General features: G+C 35.6%; 1 protein-coding gene across 8 annotated transcripts in view; it reads left to right on the plus strand.

Annotated features, from left to right (window-relative positions):
• The first annotated feature begins 2,522 nt into the window (after window positions 1–2,522).
• Window positions 2,523–21,857, plus strand: part of rai14 (retinoic acid induced 14) — a 43,141-nt gene continuing 23,806 nt past the window's right edge. For 3 of the 8 annotated variants that reach the window (XM_051877704.1, XM_051877709.1, XM_051877711.1), the window contains exons 1-2: window positions 14,822–14,935; window positions 21,291–21,421. In XM_051877704.1, coding sequence (XP_051733664.1) covers window positions 14,897–14,935; window positions 21,291–21,421 — 170 coding nt within the window. In that variant the 5' untranslated portion in view covers window positions 14,822–14,896. Of the gene's footprint in view, window positions 2,772–3,403; window positions 3,476–14,820; window positions 14,936–15,865; window positions 15,885–21,290; window positions 21,422–21,857 lie in introns of those variants that run through there. The other 5 variants (XM_051877706.1, XM_051877708.1, XM_051877707.1 and 2 more) reach the window with 5 other exon arrangements.

A 21,857-nucleotide genomic window follows, 5' to 3' on the forward strand; every position in this document is an offset into this window, starting at 1 on the left:
GAATATATGAAAGTTTCATTTTTAAAAATAATTTATAATAAAAAAAATGAACTTTTTGATGATATTCTAATTATATGACCAGCACCTGTACAGAAGGTGCACACAGTGTCATTCACACAAACACTAAACACCATCATGGTAACACACATTAAATGATAAAATGCAATGAACATTAATTTAACAACATTAGATGTAACATGAAAGCCTAATGTACATAACTGATTAGAAAAAAATAAGAAGAAACAGATTTATTTCAACAAAAATACATCAAATGTGATCATGCAGGGAATTGTGGAAATTTCAATTTACAATTTTTCACTGTAAATTATACAATGACTTGTTATTTTCACTTCCAAAAACTGTAAATTTAACGGTGTTTTACCATAAAATTACATTAAATGTACTGTTAGATCTATTACAGTTATTCACCGCATATACTTTCTGTAAACCAGTTAACTGTTTTTCACTGTAGCATTTTTACAGTCTTTTACCGTTAAAATCACGGTCATTTTTTTTACAGTGTAATTTTGCAATTTCTATTGCATTACTATTGCATCCTTCTCATGAGTATTTAATATTTAATTGAATTCAGTCTGAGTTAAATCTCTTTTTTGGCTCATTTTGCCTGTAAAAGAAAACCTGCCTAATAATTATGCACTCCTCAATGTAAGGCGTTTTTCATTCCCAGCCTTCATGAACAGTTATCTCTTATAAATGATTAAATACAAAATTAATAATAGTTATTAAGATTGGTGTGGTTTGGAATTGGTCAAATGTGCTTGGAAAAAAAAATATGATCAGAAAATCAACTTGCCTAATAATTCTGCACACGGTGTATTTTACTTTTATTTATTTCAGAGAGGAAAAGAAAGGAAAGAAGCTTAACTTGTGTTGCAGCTTTGTCTGTAACCTGGGTCTGTGTTGCTTTTCATATGTTTTCATATTCTCATCTTGACAATATTTTTTGATAGGTAACCTAAATAATGTTGTTTAAACTTATTGCTGCGTTTATTAGCCTACTCTGTCGCTTGTGGCAATGGACCACCAAGGAACAGACCCACCACAATAACCAAAGAGACAAGCGTGGGATTGGTGTTATTCTTTGTTCTGGTACTGCATGACCACAGATGTGTTGCAGCTCTGAAGAAATTACAAGGGCGGGCTTCTTGTCAGTCTATTAGTTCTACTGTCAGCGCATTTTATTCTACAGTGAAAGCCAAAATTACAAAGTGAAGCATGAATGTGCTTGATATTACAGCAGTGATTCTAATACAAGCCTTTATTTGTCCCTAGTAGTTTATTTGGAAAGAAACACCAAAAACTCATTCTGTCAGCAACTATTTTTCTTCCCCAATATGAGTCGGTGGGCCGCACAGTTCTGTTTGATGCCATATGTGCTGTACTATAGGTTATTATCAAGCCATGATTTTGCATGGGCTTGGTCTGATTTAGTATACAGTACACACTGGTAGCCTACTGTACGGCTTTAAAACCTTTGGACGTGTCCACCTCGCGGCGCCCTTCCCCAGCACTGCTGCACCGGATAGTAGGTCACTATATCGAATCCGCACGTTTGGCTTCAGGCCCCGAGGACACTTTTACGGTCCCAGTGGAAAGTAGGCTATTGCATAGCGCTCACAACTTCTATTTATAGCCTATATACATAATCATAAAGATATCTGCTCTCGAGCGATTACTGACGCTGGTAAATTCTTTGCCCGGATGGAATAAAACTGGTCTCGTGAACCTTGGTAATCATAGTTTGATAAAACGATAAAATAATAGGCTATTTCCAATTAAAAATAATTTGGGATCTCCTTTTAAAGCGTATAGCTTTGAAAATTAACAATATATAATTAGCCAATGCCCTTATTCGATTTTAATTCACTTATGATGATGATGGTAATGACTTGTTTTTTTTCTCAAGGATTTCATATCACAAGTTAGCTGGCAGTCAATAAATCAGAAGTAGTCATTTGTTTATGAATTAAAATTCTCAAATACTGGCTGGTTTGACATAGAAAATAAAGCTAGCATACTCATAGATCATGATGTAAAAATCTTTAATTAGTTTAATGAAAAATTAATGTAAATGCAAATTATGCACATTATTTTAATTACACTCCCTGGCAGATGCTCTCATTTATCATTATAATAAACAAATAGGCTACAAACGTTTACAGCTGATAAATTGTACACATAAATACCAAATGAACTAAAAATATATATTTGCACTTACTTCCTACGTTCTTATTGGAAACTACAACGTATAAAGTACCCTGATGTTAACACATTTCTTACATTCATTATAGAGGGAAATATAAAAAGTCTGGCTGGGAAATGTTTTCCTTTAAATTCATCCTAGGAGACAGAAGTTCCACTAATTAAAAAATCACAGAGATATTTTGGTTAACATTATTGCTAGCATGTTAAACATTTTGTAAGAGGAATAAAACATGTATCGGTACTGTAAAGTATATACAGTCAAGCTCTGTAGTCACGAGGACACATGGATGGTGACGTCACTCTATCTGCCCGGGGAACAATCAGAGGCAGCGCGAGCGCCACTTGAATGGATTGTTGTCGGTGAATAACTTTGTTCTTGGTTTCTCCCCTTTAGCCCACCGCTCGCATTTTCCGCCGGTTTTTTTCTGATATATACGAGTCCAAATTGCACTAAATGGTATGTGAAGCACTTAACACCACTCGGAAAAGTGTGTTAGCAACAAACCCCTGAGGTCTGTGTGTGCGGCTTAACTTTTGCAAAGTGGGTAAGTGCAGAAATCTAAACACTCTTTTCCCGTGTATTTTTCTTTCCAATTTTAAGGCTATTTCAATTGGAACTCTGCTGAACTTTAGAACGAAACATTTCAGACTTCACGCTACCGAATAAAATAGTTATAATTTCGCTTCAGTGTTACATTTATATGTCAGTGTTGTTTACAATAATCATTCCTGTCAGCTATAGTTGGACACAATGTTGCCATTGTTCCTTAGTGAAGCGCGCGGCCAGTCCTGTTTGCTTTTCTTATCTTGTTGGAGTCTTTCTGAACACTCCATCTAAACTTTTCACTTTCCCGTGGAGACTCTTCAGGAAGATCCAAGAATATCAGTGACCCCAGTTTGTGTATTTATGGAGCTCACAGAGTGTCTGCACGGAAGTGTCTGGAAAGGAACACAAAATGCTCTGACATTGTAAAATTTTCACAGTGAACACACATTAGATTCAGTTCTACTGCCACTGGGGCCACTGTAACTTGATCCACCCTGTTTTGCCTCCAAAAGCTTGGTCCTAGTTTTGCCATTAATAACAGTGCTGACCTGATCCTTAGTTTCCGCCGCATTGAGCGACAGTTGCTTTGGAGTAGGTGTGTGTGACTAACTAAAGTTTGATTTTATTCAGGTGTCTTGGGATCTGTTGGAATCTGAATGGACTAATATGAAGAGCCTGAAGGCAAAATTTAGGAAGAGTGATGTAAGTATGACCTAGTGTACTTTCAGCTGGTTTGGGAACTGAATGGCGTTGTGTTGGTCTTGAACTCTTGTATTGAGAATCGCATGAACAGTCCCTCCATGAAACAAAACACTGATTTAACACCATATTCTCACGTATGACATTTATAGTTATAGTCTATATTTTCATTCAGTTGGAATCTGAGGCAAAGTTTCATGGTCAGCTTCTGTGAATGTTCTAGACTGCATGATGAGTGAATGACTCAGAATCAGACATGTCTGCAGCTTTATTATGAAGACTGAGTCATAACTGGGAGTATAAATTTAAGGCACAGAACTTCTGCACTCCCAAAGAAAGAACGAAAAAACACCCCTCAGAGGAGCTTCCTGCCACCAGATGTGATTCAGCAATCATTTCTAAGCCTATAATAGAACAACATCAGTCTCAGGCTGAAGTATAGGAATGTGCACGAATGAAATGCTTTTGCTTATAATTTCATGTTTTGGCTTGCCAAATCATTGCCACTTGGGCTGAGTCAGCGGATAGAGATTACTGTGAAATTCTGTGTGATCATCAAACCACAGAACTAAGCTGACTTTTAATATACTCTCTGCCAGCACATGGTCACAGTGGCATTTTGAACATTTGCACGGAATGTTGTTAAGAGCAAGCTCGCCATAGCCACATTCACAGCTCATTATATTGATTTTCTCCTTGTATGGAGGCTAAGTCACGCTTTACTGTTTTTATCTTTACTAAATGGTAGGCGTTTGCTTGCACAACAATGTGGTTGCCTAGAAACATCATTTTCGACATAATTTTATAAAGTAATCTACTCCCTCAATTTATAGGTAGAACTTTGCATGGCTGTCTTTGTGCAAGATTTGTGCAACAAAAAAAGAATGTCATTTACTAGAGCCTAGAGGTTCTGACAAAATGTTAATACACGTATGTATGTATTATTTATATATATATATATATATATATATATATATATATATATATATATATATATATATAATACATACGTTATAATTAACATTTTATATAATATACATATAATTATATATATATATATATATATATATATATATATATATATATATATATATATATATGTAAGCAATAAGGTACGAGAGGCGTGCTGTGCAGGCACTCCGCTTCGTGTCGTGTCTAACAACTCCCTTCAGCCGTGACTTATTCATGCTACAGCACTAGCTTCGGGTACCTTATTGCTTTTATAAAACGGTTACCACACAATGCAAATATTAAAGCCAAAAATATGTATCAATGCAACTTTCATGAAGTAAAGTTTCATTAAAAGCCTTCCTTGTGCCGGAAAAAATAGTATGTGACCATGAACAGCAACAGAAGTTACATTATTACACCATTAGATGGCGACAAAGACTGTCTTTATGAGTGTGTCAGTCAGCAGTGAAGACTTTTACATTGTAAAAAAAACTGAATTGTTGTGAACACGGAACAAGATGCAGCTGACAAATGCTTTGACTAGCGCTGTCAGTCACGGGAAAACCCCTTAACTGTTAAAAAGACAAGATAATACATCGGACATTTAAACAGTTTTTTTTTATTATGAACATAGGACTGACCTGAAGGAAAAATGCTAAATCTGAATGCAGGTAATAAACTCACTCACTCGATCTCTTTCTCACAATACTCTTCTACATAATACAGTAAGCTTCAATGAGCAATATCAGCTGAGAACATACAGTTTACGTTACTAAGAGTGGTTGCTAAGGGTGTTGTGTAGTGATACACAGAGCTGTTGGGTGAAGCGGTCATAGCCATGTTTTATCGTGAATAAAACACAGCTATTGACCAATCAGAATAAAGGACAGGAACTAACCATTTTTATATAATATATATATATATACACACACACACACACACACACACACACATCTCCCCATTAATAATAAAAAGAGAAACTTCCTCTTTAAGTTTTTGGTTTTGATTCCTTTTACTTGTATTTTGTCATCACTTCTGCTTGTAATATCAGTTGTAACCAGTACACTTACCAATCAAAAGTCTTGTTTCAGTACTTTCCCATACAGGGTGTTTCTGGAAAAGAGGTAATCAAGAACAAGAGAAACAAAATCTCCTCCTGGTTCTATTTTAGGTTTTGTGTGTCAGTCCAGAACCGTACAGGAATTTTCATGTAAGGCCAGGCTTTCATTCTTGAGCAAAACAGGAGATCAGAACTGCCAGGATAAATACTTTTACAAGAGCATCTGAGTCATTGCCAAGTTCTTGTAATATGTGTGATGTTACTCTACCAGCACTTCGTGTGTTTGTAGTCCCATTTGAACCATCATGGTGTACCCATAACATATTGCATAACAAAGAGCAAGAGATATTGCTATTATTACATTTGTTGGTATTTGTGGCATGTTTGAGAGAATCATAAAAAGCTTTTTCTAGCTTCTTGCTCAGGGTGGCATGAAATTCCAGTCCTTATGTGTAAGGTACAAGACATTAAAAACAGCTTGTTGTAGACCAGGTTTATTGCATCTCAGTAGGATAGCAGCACTATTTGACTTCTGTCTTTAACTTTCAAGAATAGACCTTTTGTGCACACAAATCGATTGCAGACACATATCTAATTTTGCTATGTTAACATGATGAGAGCTGTCTTTTATCTGCTCATGGACTCACTTTGGGTCTGCTTAAGTCATTGAGAATTTGGAAAACCTCCACTCTCTCTTGGGGTTCTTTTCCCAAGTAAGCGTCTAGATGTAAGTTGATATTTTGCAGGCTGCTGACATTACTGCATAATCTCTTTATTTATTAGCTTGTCTTTAATGAGATTCTTAACCAATTAACATTATCATGTAATGTAGTTAATAGGGTCCTGGTTTTCTTATTTAAGCTCATTTAGTTGTTAACTTTATTTCACTGATGCAATGGAAAAATTGTATCACAAATTTTTGGATAACATTTAATCACATTGTGGCCTGAATGGACTGTTAATTGCTTAACCGACACTTTTGCCGATTACAGATTGAAAATTGCACTTGTAATTTGCTATCTGTTGACGTTATATGGGCTTTTATGTAGTTTTATCTAGATTTATCTAGTTATCCAGTGTGTTTTATTTTAGGTGAAGTTGACAAATGAATCAGGAAAGGGAAATGAAAATTGCAGTCTCATGAGAAGTCATAATAATTTGTAGATTGCAAAAGCATAAGAAATCTGTACAAAAAGAAACTGCCCGAACCTAAACTTAACCATAAAGTCCAACTCCACAACCCAGCCTCAAATAGGTTCTGTGGATCTTTAAAGTAAAAATTTTGAGATAGTTAGTAGTCATCAAAACTACTGTTTGGTTTGGTAACCAACGTTCTTCAAAACATCACATTTTGTGTTCCGGGGAAGAAAGTCATACAGGTTTTCAATTTTGGTTGAACTATACCTTTTAGGGTTGTCAAAAGTACAGGTACTACTGGTACCAGTTGGTACCAAAAAAGTTGATGGTACCAGCATTTCTGCAGTACTGGTAGTACCGAGTACCGGGTATATTCGGTACCCACTGACAGACGCTGCTTTCAAACGCACTTTTATATTTACAATGTGTTTTTACAAATATTGAGCATTGTAGCCAATCACAATCATATCTGTTGAGCTTGTGGATGCAATGGCCTATCAGAGGTGCTTGTCAGTCAGTCAAAGTCCACTTAACACTGCTGAAAATCACAAGGTTTTGTTTTTTTTTTCCAACGCGAGCCGCACACTTTCGAATCCTTTCATTATAACCAACAAAGTGTAATCATGATGTAAATAAGAGGTTCATTATATAATTAAGACAGCTTTTTTATTATAACAGAGTTTTTGCAATAGTGCAGTGATTGACAGCCTTAGTGCTTATAAAGGGAGGGAGGGCTCTTCTCTTGCTTTCTGTTTCTTACAGTTCACAATCTGAATACAAGTTTAGTTTTTCATGCTGCTAAGTACACTTCAGAGATTCTGTTTACCGACAGAATCTTTAACAGATTAACAAAACAAAAGAAAAAAAAAAACTGTGCAACAAGTAATAGGAGTCACGGTTCATTTTTGTGACATGCTCCACAAAATGGTTCAAGGAAAGGAAACCAAGACAGCAGAAAGCGGCATCCTGTTTGTTTTCTTAATTTTACAAAAGCACAATGTTTTGTTTTTAGTTTGAGTTTACACAAAAAAGTAAACCCTTTACAGTTTCAAATGATGTCTTCTTACTTATCTGTATGACCTTAAATGACGGAGTATTTTAAGATGTTTTCGCTGTTATAAGGAAAAAATTCAAGTGATCGTGCAGGCACCTCATGCACACACACAACATAAATTGCTAAATAGACACACAGCCTGTTCATTATTAAAATAAAAAAATATATATAAAAAGTTACACTGCTCAATTTAAATAGTTCATAATACAATCTGTGCTGTTCAACGTGTCCAGCACCCCACTGTGGTGTTATGCCAAGCACATATTTACGCATGTGAAGGATGATGTTTAATGTCAGTCTTGGGCCGCAAGTGAAGTACAAAGCCTGGTTTGCATAATAAATAATAGCTTAGTATCTAAATGCATCATGAATATAAAAACATTTGGAGTCATGCTGAGTGAGAGAGTTTACGTGAGCCCAACGCAGGTTTCTGTTTCAGTTTCGCTGTAAATTCATTCATTTTATATAGCTACTTATGTTTTATTCTTCTGTTCTGAATTCTGTTAAATTGATAGGAATTGTTGTGGAGTGAGTGGAACAAAAATTTCTGAATAATAAAATGCGACTTATACACAACTTTTTTTTTTTTTCTCTCAAAAACGCAGTTTTATATGTGTAGCGTATTTTTAACCATGCAGCAAATGTTTTAAAATATCTACTTTAAAAATTACTAGGTCAAAATTCTTACTCTCGGTTAATGGGTAACCAGTTAGTTCTGAGCATCCCTAGTACAGAGAACTGCAAAATTGTATTATTTTTGGTGCCGACTGCTGAAATCTTGGTACTGTGACCTAATCCCTTTAACTATAACCATGAGTGAACAGGATAAAAACTACAAAAGTTGTACTTTTTTTGTATGAGCTAAGTTGTAACTTTTATATTTTATGATTTCTCCATCGTGTACGAATTATATTGAGTTGTCACAAGACTGTATTGGGTTTTCTCTACAGTTGACGTGATGCTGGTTTAACTTCATAGAGTGCATCATTTAGCCAACATCAGGTGTGGCCTCACATTAACGATCAGGTCAAAATGTTACCATAAAGCTAAACGTGTTATGAAACATAATATTTGTGTTAATTTCTTTTTCTCTACCAAGCCTTTTTCTTTGTCAGTTGAGTTCATGGCAAGACTCCCAGCAGACTGGATTTATCTCATCTGGAACATAGTCATGTCCATGGTACTTAATTAGTGTCCTTACCCTTTTCCCCATTAACTACAACCTTCAACATGATGAAACCCTCAGTGAAATCTATCCAGAGCTGTCTGAGGAGATAAGGACTCATTTTACTCTTCCCATAAAACGTTAGTCAACAGAAAAACGTGGATTAATGGCATCATAATGTTGCTAATGGTATTTTGGTTTCACCTTAGGTCAGTGCGTCCATTCTGGGAAGAATCAGATGTGTCCAGTTCTGAGGTTAAAGTGGTTGAAGAGGGAGGCAGGATTGTGATAAGACTAGCTGTGCTTTTGTGGAATTACCTCATCAGTAAGATATGGCTGCCAGGGGATTTAGAAACGGGGGTAAAACTCCCTGCCATGTGAGGGTAAAACACAACCCTTCATTACATTGTATAACCTCAAATGGCAAACACAAACGTCTCCTGTGCAATATTTATTTAGTGGGTTGAATCGGAGTCTACACTATTTCACAGGCCCTGTAAAAGTATTCGCAGTGAACACACATGTAGCATCCCTTCCCACTCTCTTCTCTGTGTTTAACTGTATTTGCTTGGCCATAGCAGACTGCCCAGACGGTAATTCCTTTCTATCCTCTGTCGTAGACGGACACCTTTCATACACTCAGTCGTTGCTGCTTAATTCAAACCTTAAAGGGAGTGGATCACGGTCTAGGCTGGCCAAATAACAGTCCCGTTGCCTTTCCAAAAGTAGGTTGCCTTAAAAATAGCACCTTCTATTGACAGTGCCAGGTGTGTATTAATTTCATGTCTTTGGTTGTGCCAGCCAAACATTAAAAGGAATACTAAAAATAACATCGGTAAAAATGAGATTTATTTTGACTGACTATACATGTCTGGTCATTGTCTAATCAAACAGCTGACCCCCATACCATCTCTGTTTTCAGTTCAGATTTCAATGACCAATCAAATGTTTACAGCTCTCATCCGTTTGGTCCAGGACCAATTAGATAACCTCAAAAAAAGCCCCAGATGACCAATCAGAGTGAATCTGGCAGCAGTGTCGTAAAGCGGATGAGAATGGGCACAGCAGGTAGCCGCACTAAGAAGAGGGTTTCTGTATTAGCCCAGACCCAGCTGCCCGGCTCTTAGAGATTAGCAAATCTAGCCCCAACACCCCCCTCCCCTTAACCTCAGCCCTTTCAGTTCACATCCCTTCTGGTCTACATATTACATCCCTGGCCTAATTCAGCTATCCCAGACTCCAATTTTCATTTGCCTTGTTTTCCCTTCATGTAATTGTGGTTTGATAAAGTACAGTCCTGATGGCATAAGATGGCCCATTTGTATCTCCCCAGTGACTTAGGACATTCTGTGAGCTTTCAAATTGGTTTAAGCACGAGTCATCTCAGTAACAGTTATCGTGGTGAAGTAATGACAAGCTTTACAGGTTGAGAAATTAGCCGTCAGGATAAATCAAACACGTCTGGCTCCCTAAACTGGTGCACTGAGACTATTAACTGTTAGTATTACTGCTTCAGGAAGCTCATCCCAGATAACGGTTTGTGTGTGTTGATTGCTTTAAGCAATGCCATTTATTTCAGCTATGTTTTTTCCTTTCTTGTCTGTTATCTTAATAAGAATAGAATGTGGGTGTCATTTGGTGGAAAAAAAAAGTAGGGCTGTTTTTTAATGTAATTAATTATTTTAATGTCATTAATTATTTAAAAACAACAATGCAATAAAGATGTATGCAGTTAATCCTGTCCACTGAACCATAAATTCGTAATGAAGAGTTATCCTACAGAAGTACCTCCTTCATGTTTTTCATCAGGACAGATAGGGAACTAAAGTCAAGAAGACAAATAGAAATTCAAATAAAATTATGCTAGAATAAAAAAAAAAAATAGATTTTGCCATTTTAAAATTTACAAATGCTACCTTCACCATGCAAAATTAATCACTTAAAGGGTTAGTTAGTTCACCCAAAAATGAAAATTCTGTCATTAATTACTCACCCTTATGTCGTTCCACACCCGTAAGACCTTCGTTCTTCTTCAGAACACAAATTAAGATATTTTTGATGAAATCCGTGAGGTGTATGACTCATCCATAGATAGCAATTTAACAGACACTTTCAAGGTCCAGAAAGGTACTAAAGACATCGTTAAAACAGTCGACATGACTGCAGTGATTCAACCTTAATTTAATGAAGTGACGAGAATACTTTTTGTGTGCAAAAACAAAACAAAAATAACTTAATTCAACAGTTCTCTCTGTCAAGTTTTTTCTTTTTTTTAACATTGAATGAATATGAATATGTCTCATTGTATTGTTCTGGTTTATGGAATTAATAATAATAATAAAATGCTTAATAAAATGACAATGTTTTTAGCCTACCGGAACCAGTAATAAACTTTTTTCCATGTTTCTGATTGGCCAACATGGCTCTTGACAGCGCTTCATAGCGTGTTTTTGTGTTTTCATGTTTTCATGTGGATGGAGATTTTACTTTTTAACTGATTGACAGCCCTTAAAGTGTCATGAAACAAGAACTGCTCAGAACTGGATGACGTAGAATTGTGCCTCTCCAGCCCCGGCAGCCAATCACACACTCCGGAGGCACGCTTCTACGTCAGATTCTGTGACGTTGCTTTGAATTTCCTTTTCAACCTGGAAGAACGAAATTGCTCAAGAAAAACGCAAAAATAACCAATTTCCACTTCCACATAGTGCTTTTAACCCCCAAAAAATGTGTTTTGGGGTTTTAAGAAAAGAACAATCTGTTCTTAAGCTTCATATTTTTTGCAGACAAACCCTAACTGATCTCTAATCACTACCAATTCAGACTTTCTGAACTTTTCATGAGTCCTCATGCCCTCTAAACTTTTACTGTCTGCAACATCTTCCAAGCCCTTGTTTCATCTTCTTGTTTCAGGCAAATTGTCTAGAGTTCCTCCAAGAGATTTGGCACTGGACCAAATTCAAGTTCAAGGGATTAAAAAGCACATTCTTTTTGAACGGATGAGTTTGGTGGAATGTGATAATAAATGTTCAAAGTTAGGTACAGAAGGTCTATTTTAAGTCTTGTTCGCAGAATCTCAAACCAGTCATGTGGTTTCTGTCTTTTTAATCCTCATATCTATTCAGACTAATATAAACTAGCCCACATTCTGCAATTGTTTAAGCAGTTGCAGCTGTAGTTTTGTAGAAAAGATGCATTGTTTTTTGGAAAAGGTTCATATGGTTGGCATTAGAAAGTACTGGAAGTCATAACATTACAATTATTTCACAGAGCTGCAGATGCTTGCCCCTCATATTACTCAGGTCTGCTTTAGATCGGACTTAGACAGCATCTCTGGGATTTATTTAGAGGTTAATCCACAGATGGACCCCTTCTATAACAGTTTCTGGCAAAATGGATGCAGTTATTACTCAAATCTGTGGACTTCCATGGTATGTTCGCTTCTGAACTTTGTTAAACAAAAGGAGGCATTTGTACACCGTGTAAAAGTTTCCCACAAAAAGACTCTTTGCTCTTTATGGAAGAGGCACTTGGTTACTTGAGTAGAGTATGCTTTTAGTGAGTGGGGGGTTGGGGTTCAAAACGGTTCAAAAAACAGATTTTAAGAACATCTCAATATGTGTGAAAACAAGCTTTAGGGAATAACATAGTGGCTTTAACAGCTGTTGTTTATCTGCACATACCATTTGCATGAACCTAAACCCAGGATTTTCTCTCAGACATCTCAGCAGTTCTATAAGGACGTCTTTTGTACAGTGCAGCGCTGCAAAGATTTGCACTCAGACCATGCTAATGGTAAAGCCCTGAATGGATATCCAGAACCTTCCGTTTCAACCCCTCAAGCTCTTCCCTATTCACTGGGGTTTTATCAATATGCCACATGGCTGAAAATCTAATAATGAGATTAAGAGGGAGATTATGTCTTTAGTGTACTTTCACCCTCCTGAACTGGCATCGCTGGTGCAGGCTGGCTGGCTGGACAAATATTAAAAGCATCATATTTCATTCACATCATCTTACAGATTTTAGAGCAAGCAGATTTAATGGTCTTTTTTGGAGTTTTGAGAAGCAACTTTTTTTCCCACTATATAAATTGTTTTTTGTTAATATGAAGTCATTAATTGATATCTTACAATTATTTTTATATATCTTTCCTCCTTATTTTTTTTAGGTAGAATAATTGTAATCTAATTGTAGTTCGAATATATTTAAATAGTTTGCAAATAATAGTTTATTTTAAAATATGCATCGCATGTATCTGACCTATTTTTAGTGGCATTCAGTCTGAGGATCACATATACAGACTGTCTCTGGGGGGTGGAGCGGGGTTAGATTAGTCGGTTGCAAAATTTAAACGTTAAATTAGTCATTGCGCACATCCCTAGATGATAATAATAAGAAATGTTTCTTGAGCACCAACATAAAATGATTTTTGAAGGATCATGTGACACTAAAGACTAGAGTAATGGAATATGAAATATAAATTACATTTTAAAACATTTAAATAGAAAGAATTTTTAAATTGTAATATTTCACAATATTACTGTTTTAATTTTACTGTATTTTTGGTAACACGTTAGTATAGGGAACACACATTCACTATTAACTACAAATTTTCCCTCAAACTCCTAATTACTGCTTATTAATAGTTAGTAAGTTAGTTGTTACATTTAGGTATTGGGTAGGATTAAGAATGTAGAATAAGGTAATGCAGAATAAGGCATTAATATGTGTTTAATAAGTACACTGTAAAAAAAATTTACTTAATTTTTCTTTTGCAAGTTTTTGCACGCATATTTTTAAAGTAAATTTCAAATATGGAATTAAGTTACTCTACTAAACTTAGTTAAGTAAAATTGCTAAAGAAAATAAGTAATTTTAACTTGGCCAGAGTAATTTCTACTTGGTTGAAGTTTCTTTTGCAATACATTTTACTCAAACAATATAAAACTGAATTAAACCATGCTTTTAAAGTGTATGTTTAAACATCTAAGTAAATAATACAATAGATATTGTGTAGACACCATATCTACATATTAGAAGTAACACTGCACCTGAACACAGAGACCTCAATACTTGGTACACAATGATGGTAACATTTGATGGGTCATTTTTGAGTGTGATTGTGGTATTTTGAGTAGAAAATGAACTCCAAATGTCACAAAATGGCAAGTTACTAAACTTAACCACAAAAGCAATGATAAAACAGTGTAAATACAGCTGGAAAACAGTGAAAAATCGACCTCATTAATTATTATACTACTATAGAATTTACTTAGTTTTTTTAATTCTTGCTTGAACTAACTTTTTCATGTAAAAATTACATTTGTTTTTTCTGTAGTATTTACTTCACCATAAAATCATAAACAGCCAATATTCTAGTAATATGCATGCTAATAAGCAACTAGTTAAAAGACCCTAAAATAAAGTGTTACCGTATTTTTAATCAAAGCGTTGGTGAGCAAAAGAGACTTCTTATCTTAAAACTTTGTACTGACCCCAAATGTTCAAATGGTAGTGTATTGTGAGTCCCTAGACCTTTTCCGTATCTGGGTGTAAGTGAGGCATCTGGGTGTAAGCCTGGGATAAGTGCAAACCTGCAAATAGGAAAATTGCCATATTTCATGACATTTATTTAGCTAAATCTAAATCTTTTAGCTCTTTATCTTTTGACTTCAATCATTTGTGGACATTGAAGCTTTCTTTGGATCATATGATTATCTATCATGTAATAATAATAAAGTGAAATAGTGATTATTTCTGAAGTTTAAACATTCTCACACAGGAATGTGCTTTTCTGAGCAAAAACTGCTCTGAGCTTATCTCAAGAATCCTAGAAAGAGAAGCTGTCCAAAGTTTAGCAGTGTGAGTGTAATCGTTCAAACGGAGAACACAGCTAGTGCCAGGCTTGAACAGAGACGAGCGTGATAAGAGGTCATAGTCCAGCCTGTTCTCAAGGTGCTCGGCTGCCACTTTCGAATTTGAGAAACCATTAGTCTTAAAGTCAATGGCTGGTTCACATGGACGTGGTACATGAGTAATTGATCCATTTGGCTTATGTACAGGTACAGGCAGTATAAACCCATTCACCACCAGGTCAGTTTTCTATTTAGCCCATTGTTATGCTTCTTTTGCATTTCTCAAAGTAAAGACTCTCAAGTTTGATTTAGCATTAGTGTCCAGTGTGCTGAAAATATTCAGCATGACATGTCAAGTACAAGGGTCACAACTTGGCCACACGCCTACATTGTTTTGCTAGTGGGAAAGAAAGTAAAATTATCTATTGTTTATTTTAAGTTCGGGAGGTATATCAGTGTATGAGCACTCAAAATCAAGGAAGATTGTAAAATGTGCTGTAGAAATATGCCTTACGTCCATTGATTCTCAACAGCTAAATAATGAAATTGCTATGTTCTGTCCTGTTTAGTTAACTGCATATGTTTATGTGCAGATAACACAAATTCAACTTGAAAACCTTTTGATCTGAACCACTTGTCTTGCCCCTGGCTCTAGATATTGCACGGCTGAAGAGGACTTTTATCAGATAAAAGTTAAATGCTTACACTGAACGATGGGTGGAGGTAATGTTTGTGCCATGTGTCCCCGTTCTCCACTGGTTATTTAGTCCAACAGGCCCTTTTGAGATAATGTTAAGTGTTTCCTGTTTTTGCAAAGGCCCACCATGACAAAAAGGAGATCTCCAGGCTGTTGCTAGATGTTTAAAGTTTCTTTTGGAAGTGTGTGTAGATTTTCACATCTTTTTATAGCTGGAAAACCTTATGTTTGTTCTTTCTTTACCACTTAACAGTATAGATTAAAAGCCTATTTATCACATTGGTTCTGGCATTAGACTGGCAGTGATGTTTGTTTTGTGCGATCCTTTGCTATGGCGGTATAATGCCAGTCGTGTCATCTAATGTCCCTGCTTTGTTATTTGTGTTTGCTTTTTTATTCTATGTTTTATTCTATCTCTCCAACTAAAGACATAAAGTGGTACAAGAACTGCAGATGATGTGGTTAATTTAACAGCAGTAGCAGAAACATGGTGAGCAGCAAAATATTCATACTTTCACTAAAACACTGCAGAAAATTAGAATGCAGCAAATGTTATTTTTATCTGTCATACATATTGTGTGTGTGTGTGTGTGTGTGTGTGTGTGCGTGTGTATACAGTACATACTCTAACCGCTCAAACCAGGTTTGTGACAAGACGTGTTTTTTTTTTTTTTTTTTTTTAATCTACTGTACATTTATAATTAGGAAAATGATTTGTAGATGGCAAGGAAAGACAATTAAAATAGTGAAATTACTAGTTAACATTTTAGCATGAGAGCATTTTGAATATTATGTACATTGCTTTTATTAGATAATTATTTTAAGCAAAATATAAAAAATGGTAGGAAGGAAATGGAAGGAAATATAGAGACCGGACTCTTTGAACGTTTACACTAGTGCATTTTCTTTTTAAAACAGCATTTTAAAATGAAAACGTTCCTCGTCTACACTGGCGTTTCCACTGCGTTTCAGAAACGATCTCCGTCTACATTACACGACCGAAAACGCTTGTCACATGACAGTTCATGCACACTGGGCATGTACGTACAAGTGTAAACAGTTGTCTCTTGTGTATATAGGTAGCTGCAGTATTAAAAAAAAAATGCTTTAACTCCTGAACTCTTGCAGTTCAGTTTCCATGTTACTGTTTACGTGGTCGTCAAGGATACGTAGAGTGAACGTGGGCAGCCACGCCATCGTTTTCAAAAGTCTCCGTTTTGGTCCGTTTCAAGGTTCAAAAATGCCGGTGTAGTGTAAACAACAGGCGTAACTGTAGCAAAACGTATGCACTTTAAAATGAAAACACACTAGTATAAACGGGGCCTTAATTGAATACCCCTGTTCTACATGCAATGCATTCTGTTAAAGCATTAGATTATTATTTATTTTTAAATTGTTCACCAATCTATTCTTCTCTCTCTCCAGAAGCTGTTTTGTTCTGAGATTAAGGATATTAATCCAAAACATACAATTCATGTAGCCTCAGTAAGATTTATATATAGCACACTGGTTGATATTTAGCAGTAATATTTAATATTGTTGTGTGCTGCTTTTAGCTGAATATTTTTAACTTGATTTCAAAAACTTTTACAGCAAAAAGTGACAAACAGATTTGAAGGCTGATATAATTTAATAATATATACATTGTTACAAAAAAAATCTATTTCAAATAAATGCTGTTATTTTAAACTTTCTATTTGTCAAAGATTCCTGAAAAATGTATCACGGTTTCCACAAAATTTTTACAAAGGATCATTCATGTGACACTGAAGACTGTCACTGTAGTAAAGGCTGCAAAAAATTCAGCTTTGCCATCATAGGAATAAATTGCATTTTAAAATATAATAACATTTTAATATTAAAACAGTTAAAAATGTAATTTATAATTTCATTTATAAAAATATGAAATTTCACAATATTACAGGACTGTACTTTTGGTCAAATAAAAGCAGCTAAAAAATCGTTTATCTTTTTTTAAATTTATTTATCAGGGGGAGGGTGGGGTTAAAGATTAATCCTTAATAAAGTTATAAAAGTTATTCAGTCAAAAGCAGTGAGGGAGGGATTTCTTAGTCTTTTGTTGTTTAATTAACATTAAAAACGGACAACAGCAGGAATATTAGGCTGTTGTCACTGAGACATAATGCCTATACTGTACATGTGTTGTCTTTTTTGACTGTTGTCTTTTTTGACTGTTTACTTTCACTTAAGACATAACTTGACTATGTTTACTAGGATATTTGCCAAGACGGCACAATGCAAGTTGACATAATTTTTGTGTAAATTTGTCCGTTCAAGCGCAAGAACACTTGAAAGCAAACTTAATTTAGTATTTTTGCGCTGTCTGAGACGTGGCTTTCCATGTGCGTGCTTCAGATGTGTGAGCACAGAAAATACACAGTGAGCGCAAGTTCTCTTTCGTGTGTTCTTTTGTTTGAATGTTTAAATTGGCAAGGCTTAAATTATCCAGCGTAAACACGTAAGTTATAAACTTTTATGACGATGCAGCACTGTCCCAATCGGTCCAGTGCTGTACCGTCATAAACATTTATAATTTGCTCGTTTTCACTCAACCCGGGCCATCGGGCAGTCCTTATCATCAAGCCCTGTCCAGTACTTGTGCCTGTCTGAATTAGCACTGAGTGTCTGTTTAAACACTGAAGGCAGTGTGTGCTGTTTCGGTCTCATCTGTGCTTGTGCTCTATCAACACCCGGGTGACGATGGCGTAGGCCATATTGCATATGGCACTCGCATCAAGGTTTACAGAGAGTGACTGTTTTGTCCATGTTTTTTGACCATCATTGTTGTAATGTATTGGGGAGCCAGAATGTCAGACAGGAGATTTATATGATGCAGGTGGCGGCTTTATCAGCATCTTGTCTCCTTCGTTTGCCATGCTGAACTGCAACACACCAACACAATGATGTCAGCAACAGATTTACATAATAACAGTTATTGATCAGCTACTCACATGAAGCACATGCAGAGCGTATTTATTGACAGAAAAATAACAGTGGAACTCTGTCTTTCTGTTTTATGTGTTGTTGTTGTTTTCAACAGACAATATTATAGATGCGCTGTCAGATACAAGATTAACTGTGGTGCAAGTGCGTGATCAACATGAATACAAAAAGTACATTTTTAAGCTAAATTTTCCTTGTTTTTATTGTGGACACGCTCTTATATGTCATTGAGTAACCTAGTAACCCAGTACTCTGCATTGGCAGTATAGAAGCTATTGGTCATGTACACAGTTTTTTTTTTTTTTTTTTTTTGAACTGTTCATTTATTTCTTTATTGTCAAAAGCTGTTTGTTATTCACCGTTTTACAGTTCACTTTCTTTTCAACTGGAGTTTCTGTTCTGGTTTTGCTGTTACTGTTCTTACTAATTAGAAAATAGAAAGAACATGTACCTCAGAAAAAAATTTCTCCAGCATCAGAGGGAATATTATAGACCCATATTGATTTTTTTTCTGTTTTGAAATGTAGCATCAGTCACTGTGTTCTGAAGTACATTGTTAATGTTTGAGCACCCTGGTAAGGCCAGGAGGCTAAATCAGACTCTGTTTCTTTACAAATGTCTGTTTCTTTTATACTATTGATGTTCATTTGTTTCATGAGTTGACTTTAAATAGCATCAGCTGATTGCAGATAGTAGGCCAAAGTCAAACAGCTCCCAAAATAGTGCTGGGTTTACTGTGGCTTGTGTAATATTACACTGCATTTTAAAAATAGTGACAGACTTAAGTAGTGGCCTCTGTGTTTCGCCGGCTGACCTCTGCGGTCTGCTTTCAGCTCACTGCCTAGACTACATTTAGAGCAATTGAATTTTGGTTTGTTCAGAACTCTTCAACTTTTTAGTATATGCGGACTTCTCAAAATGATTTCTTGTTGCAAAGGGGTCTTCAAACAGTTGCTCTGATTTGCAATGTTCAGCGATCGGGTGTTGTTTCACTTTTATGCATAGCTACATAGACACATTTTAACTAGATTTTCTGCATTTGAATCTCAGCTGTGAATAAGACCTTGTTAGGAAATCAGTTCCTGTTGTGTCTGAGAGGTTTCAGAAGAACTAGAGGGAAATAATGTGATTCATTCCCCTTGAGATACCTCTAAATTATAGGTGAAATTCAGATGACTTCATCCATGGTTTCATATGATTGCTTTACTTTTGACTTGACTGATTTTGGTGGGAATTGTTCCTTTTAGATCCGCAATTGTCAGCATATATAACAGGAAGAAAAAAAATAGCAATTAGTCTTCACGTTTACAAAGGGCTTTTATGCAATTCCACAACAGTTCCACAATGCAATGATATATAGAGTAAATGTTACTGGTGGTAGGTTGTTATTGTAACTCTCAGTTCAAGCAGCCAGTAATAAACAGACTTTAGCAGCCCCTGTAAATGATTTCCAGTCCATATTATGCATTGCCAGCCCTCATTTAAATCAGATAACTTCCGGCACAAAGACTTCACGATCCAAGTTTTGTGGTGTCATTGCATCATTCGTTCTTTCATGCTTGAAGTTTGGAGGAGGCATATCTTTTATTCCCCTTTTTAGTCATACTAAAAGCGGCTTCTGTGATTGATCCAAACCCTCTTTCGTCTTTTTCCACTCAGTCTCTCACTGAGTGTGTAAAAGATCTCTCAACATGCTCTCTCAAGGCTAGTAACTCATGTTCTTTGAGTTTAAATTATAAGTATACATTTTGTGAAGGTCACAGGTGGAGACTAATGGGGAAAGCTGATTGATTTCCATTATGGTATGCTAAAGAGAGGAAAACTGTTGTTAGCTATATCAGTCATGAACTTAAAATATATTCTCTTTTAAAAAATGACATTTTATTTCACAAGACCCGTTACAAGACCAGATTTTCTTCAACTATTAAAGAGGAAAATTAAATGGTGCTTTAACAGCTTCCATAAACCTTATTTGTGGTCTAAAGATATGGGTTTTTGGGAATACTTACAAAGATGCACATTTTTGTTAGTTATTATAAGTCCATTGTTACTGTCAATAAGTAACTCAGGGCTGACAATATCGATTTTTCAACTTTAATAGATCTTTTTGATGAACTGATATCACTTTTTTAAATCCCAAGTTTGATCTGGTGGTGTTTTCTGTTGATGTGTGAACAAAAATGCTCTAAAGATTATTTGTAGTTCGCCTCTTATTCATTAATCTCAATAAGCTTTGTGCTTGGTTAGTTGAAATATGAAAGTCTCAGCTTTCAAATTCAGTAAATTTTATCATAAAATTCAAATGATAATATCTTAATGTGGCGTGAAAGATTGCTGTACCACCTCAGTTCAAGTGGCTGTGCAAAGCATACGTCGACCGATCATCCCTTACTCTTTACTACTAGTTATAGCATGAGATAAACAATAAACATCAGAAGGTATGTTGAAAGAAACAGTACAACTTATTAAAATCTGTAATTTCTCATGTAATAGCTCAGTCAGTGTTTCAACCACGGAAAGACATCAATAAAAATTGAACATCTAAAAATATATAGCAATTGAATTTGGCCTCTGTTGTTAATTTGACTTTTAATATTACAATACCAATTGACTGAGTTCCCTGTGTTGTTTAAATTTGAGAGAATTTTTTGAGAAAGATTTCATGTACTGTACCTGATAATGAATTGATTTTGGAATTGAATCCAATCGAATCAAGAGCGTGTGAATCAGAATCGAACTGATTTGTAAAATCTGTCAGTACCCAGTCCTAAAAATTATATTGTTAGCAATCAAAAGTCTCACTAATAATTTTTGTCTCCCTTTAATAGCAGAATTTGAGCTTGTTTGTTTGCTTATTAAATGTGATTTAGTGACCTAGAAATAGTTAAGATTCATATATGAGCTGTTTTAAAATGTTTTTAAATTTCTTTAGGCCCATGAATGGAACAAGAATGATGAGCGTCTCCTCAGTGCAGTGGAGCATGGAGAGGCAGATAAAGTCACCTCCCTCCTGTCGAAGAAAGGAGCCTGTCCTACCAAGCTTGACAGCGAGGGCAAGTCTGCGTGAGTACTGGGAACTGAGGTTGCTCTCATTTTTATTTGATATAGACGTTGACTGCTCTAATTGTGACTTCAGAAGTGTTTCAAGAGAATTTCTAGACTGTTTTCTGCAATCCACTTGAGATATGCATATAAAGATGATGTGCATGTGGGTGTTTATACTCCATCAGAAGGAGAGATTTGAGGGTTTTTTTTCTTCTTCTTCTTTGCATCCATTCATCAGGGTGTTTATTTAGCAGTAGAAATTATAATCTAAACTCCACTTAAACAAATTTAGTCTGTCATTCATCCCATCAGTATTTTGTTTCATTGCATTTACATCAGTCTTCATTTTCCCTTATTTACCATAATAGGCACACAGATGTTCAGATGTGAATGCTTGATTTGTTTATAGTAGTCATCCAGTTTTAAAATGATGTGTTATGCACATTTGAACCAA

Source organism: Ctenopharyngodon idella, chromosome 21, assembly GCF_019924925.1.
Source record: "Ctenopharyngodon idella isolate HZGC_01 chromosome 21, HZGC01, whole genome shotgun sequence".
Lineage (NCBI taxonomy): Eukaryota > Metazoa > Chordata > Actinopteri > Cypriniformes > Xenocyprididae > Ctenopharyngodon > Ctenopharyngodon idella.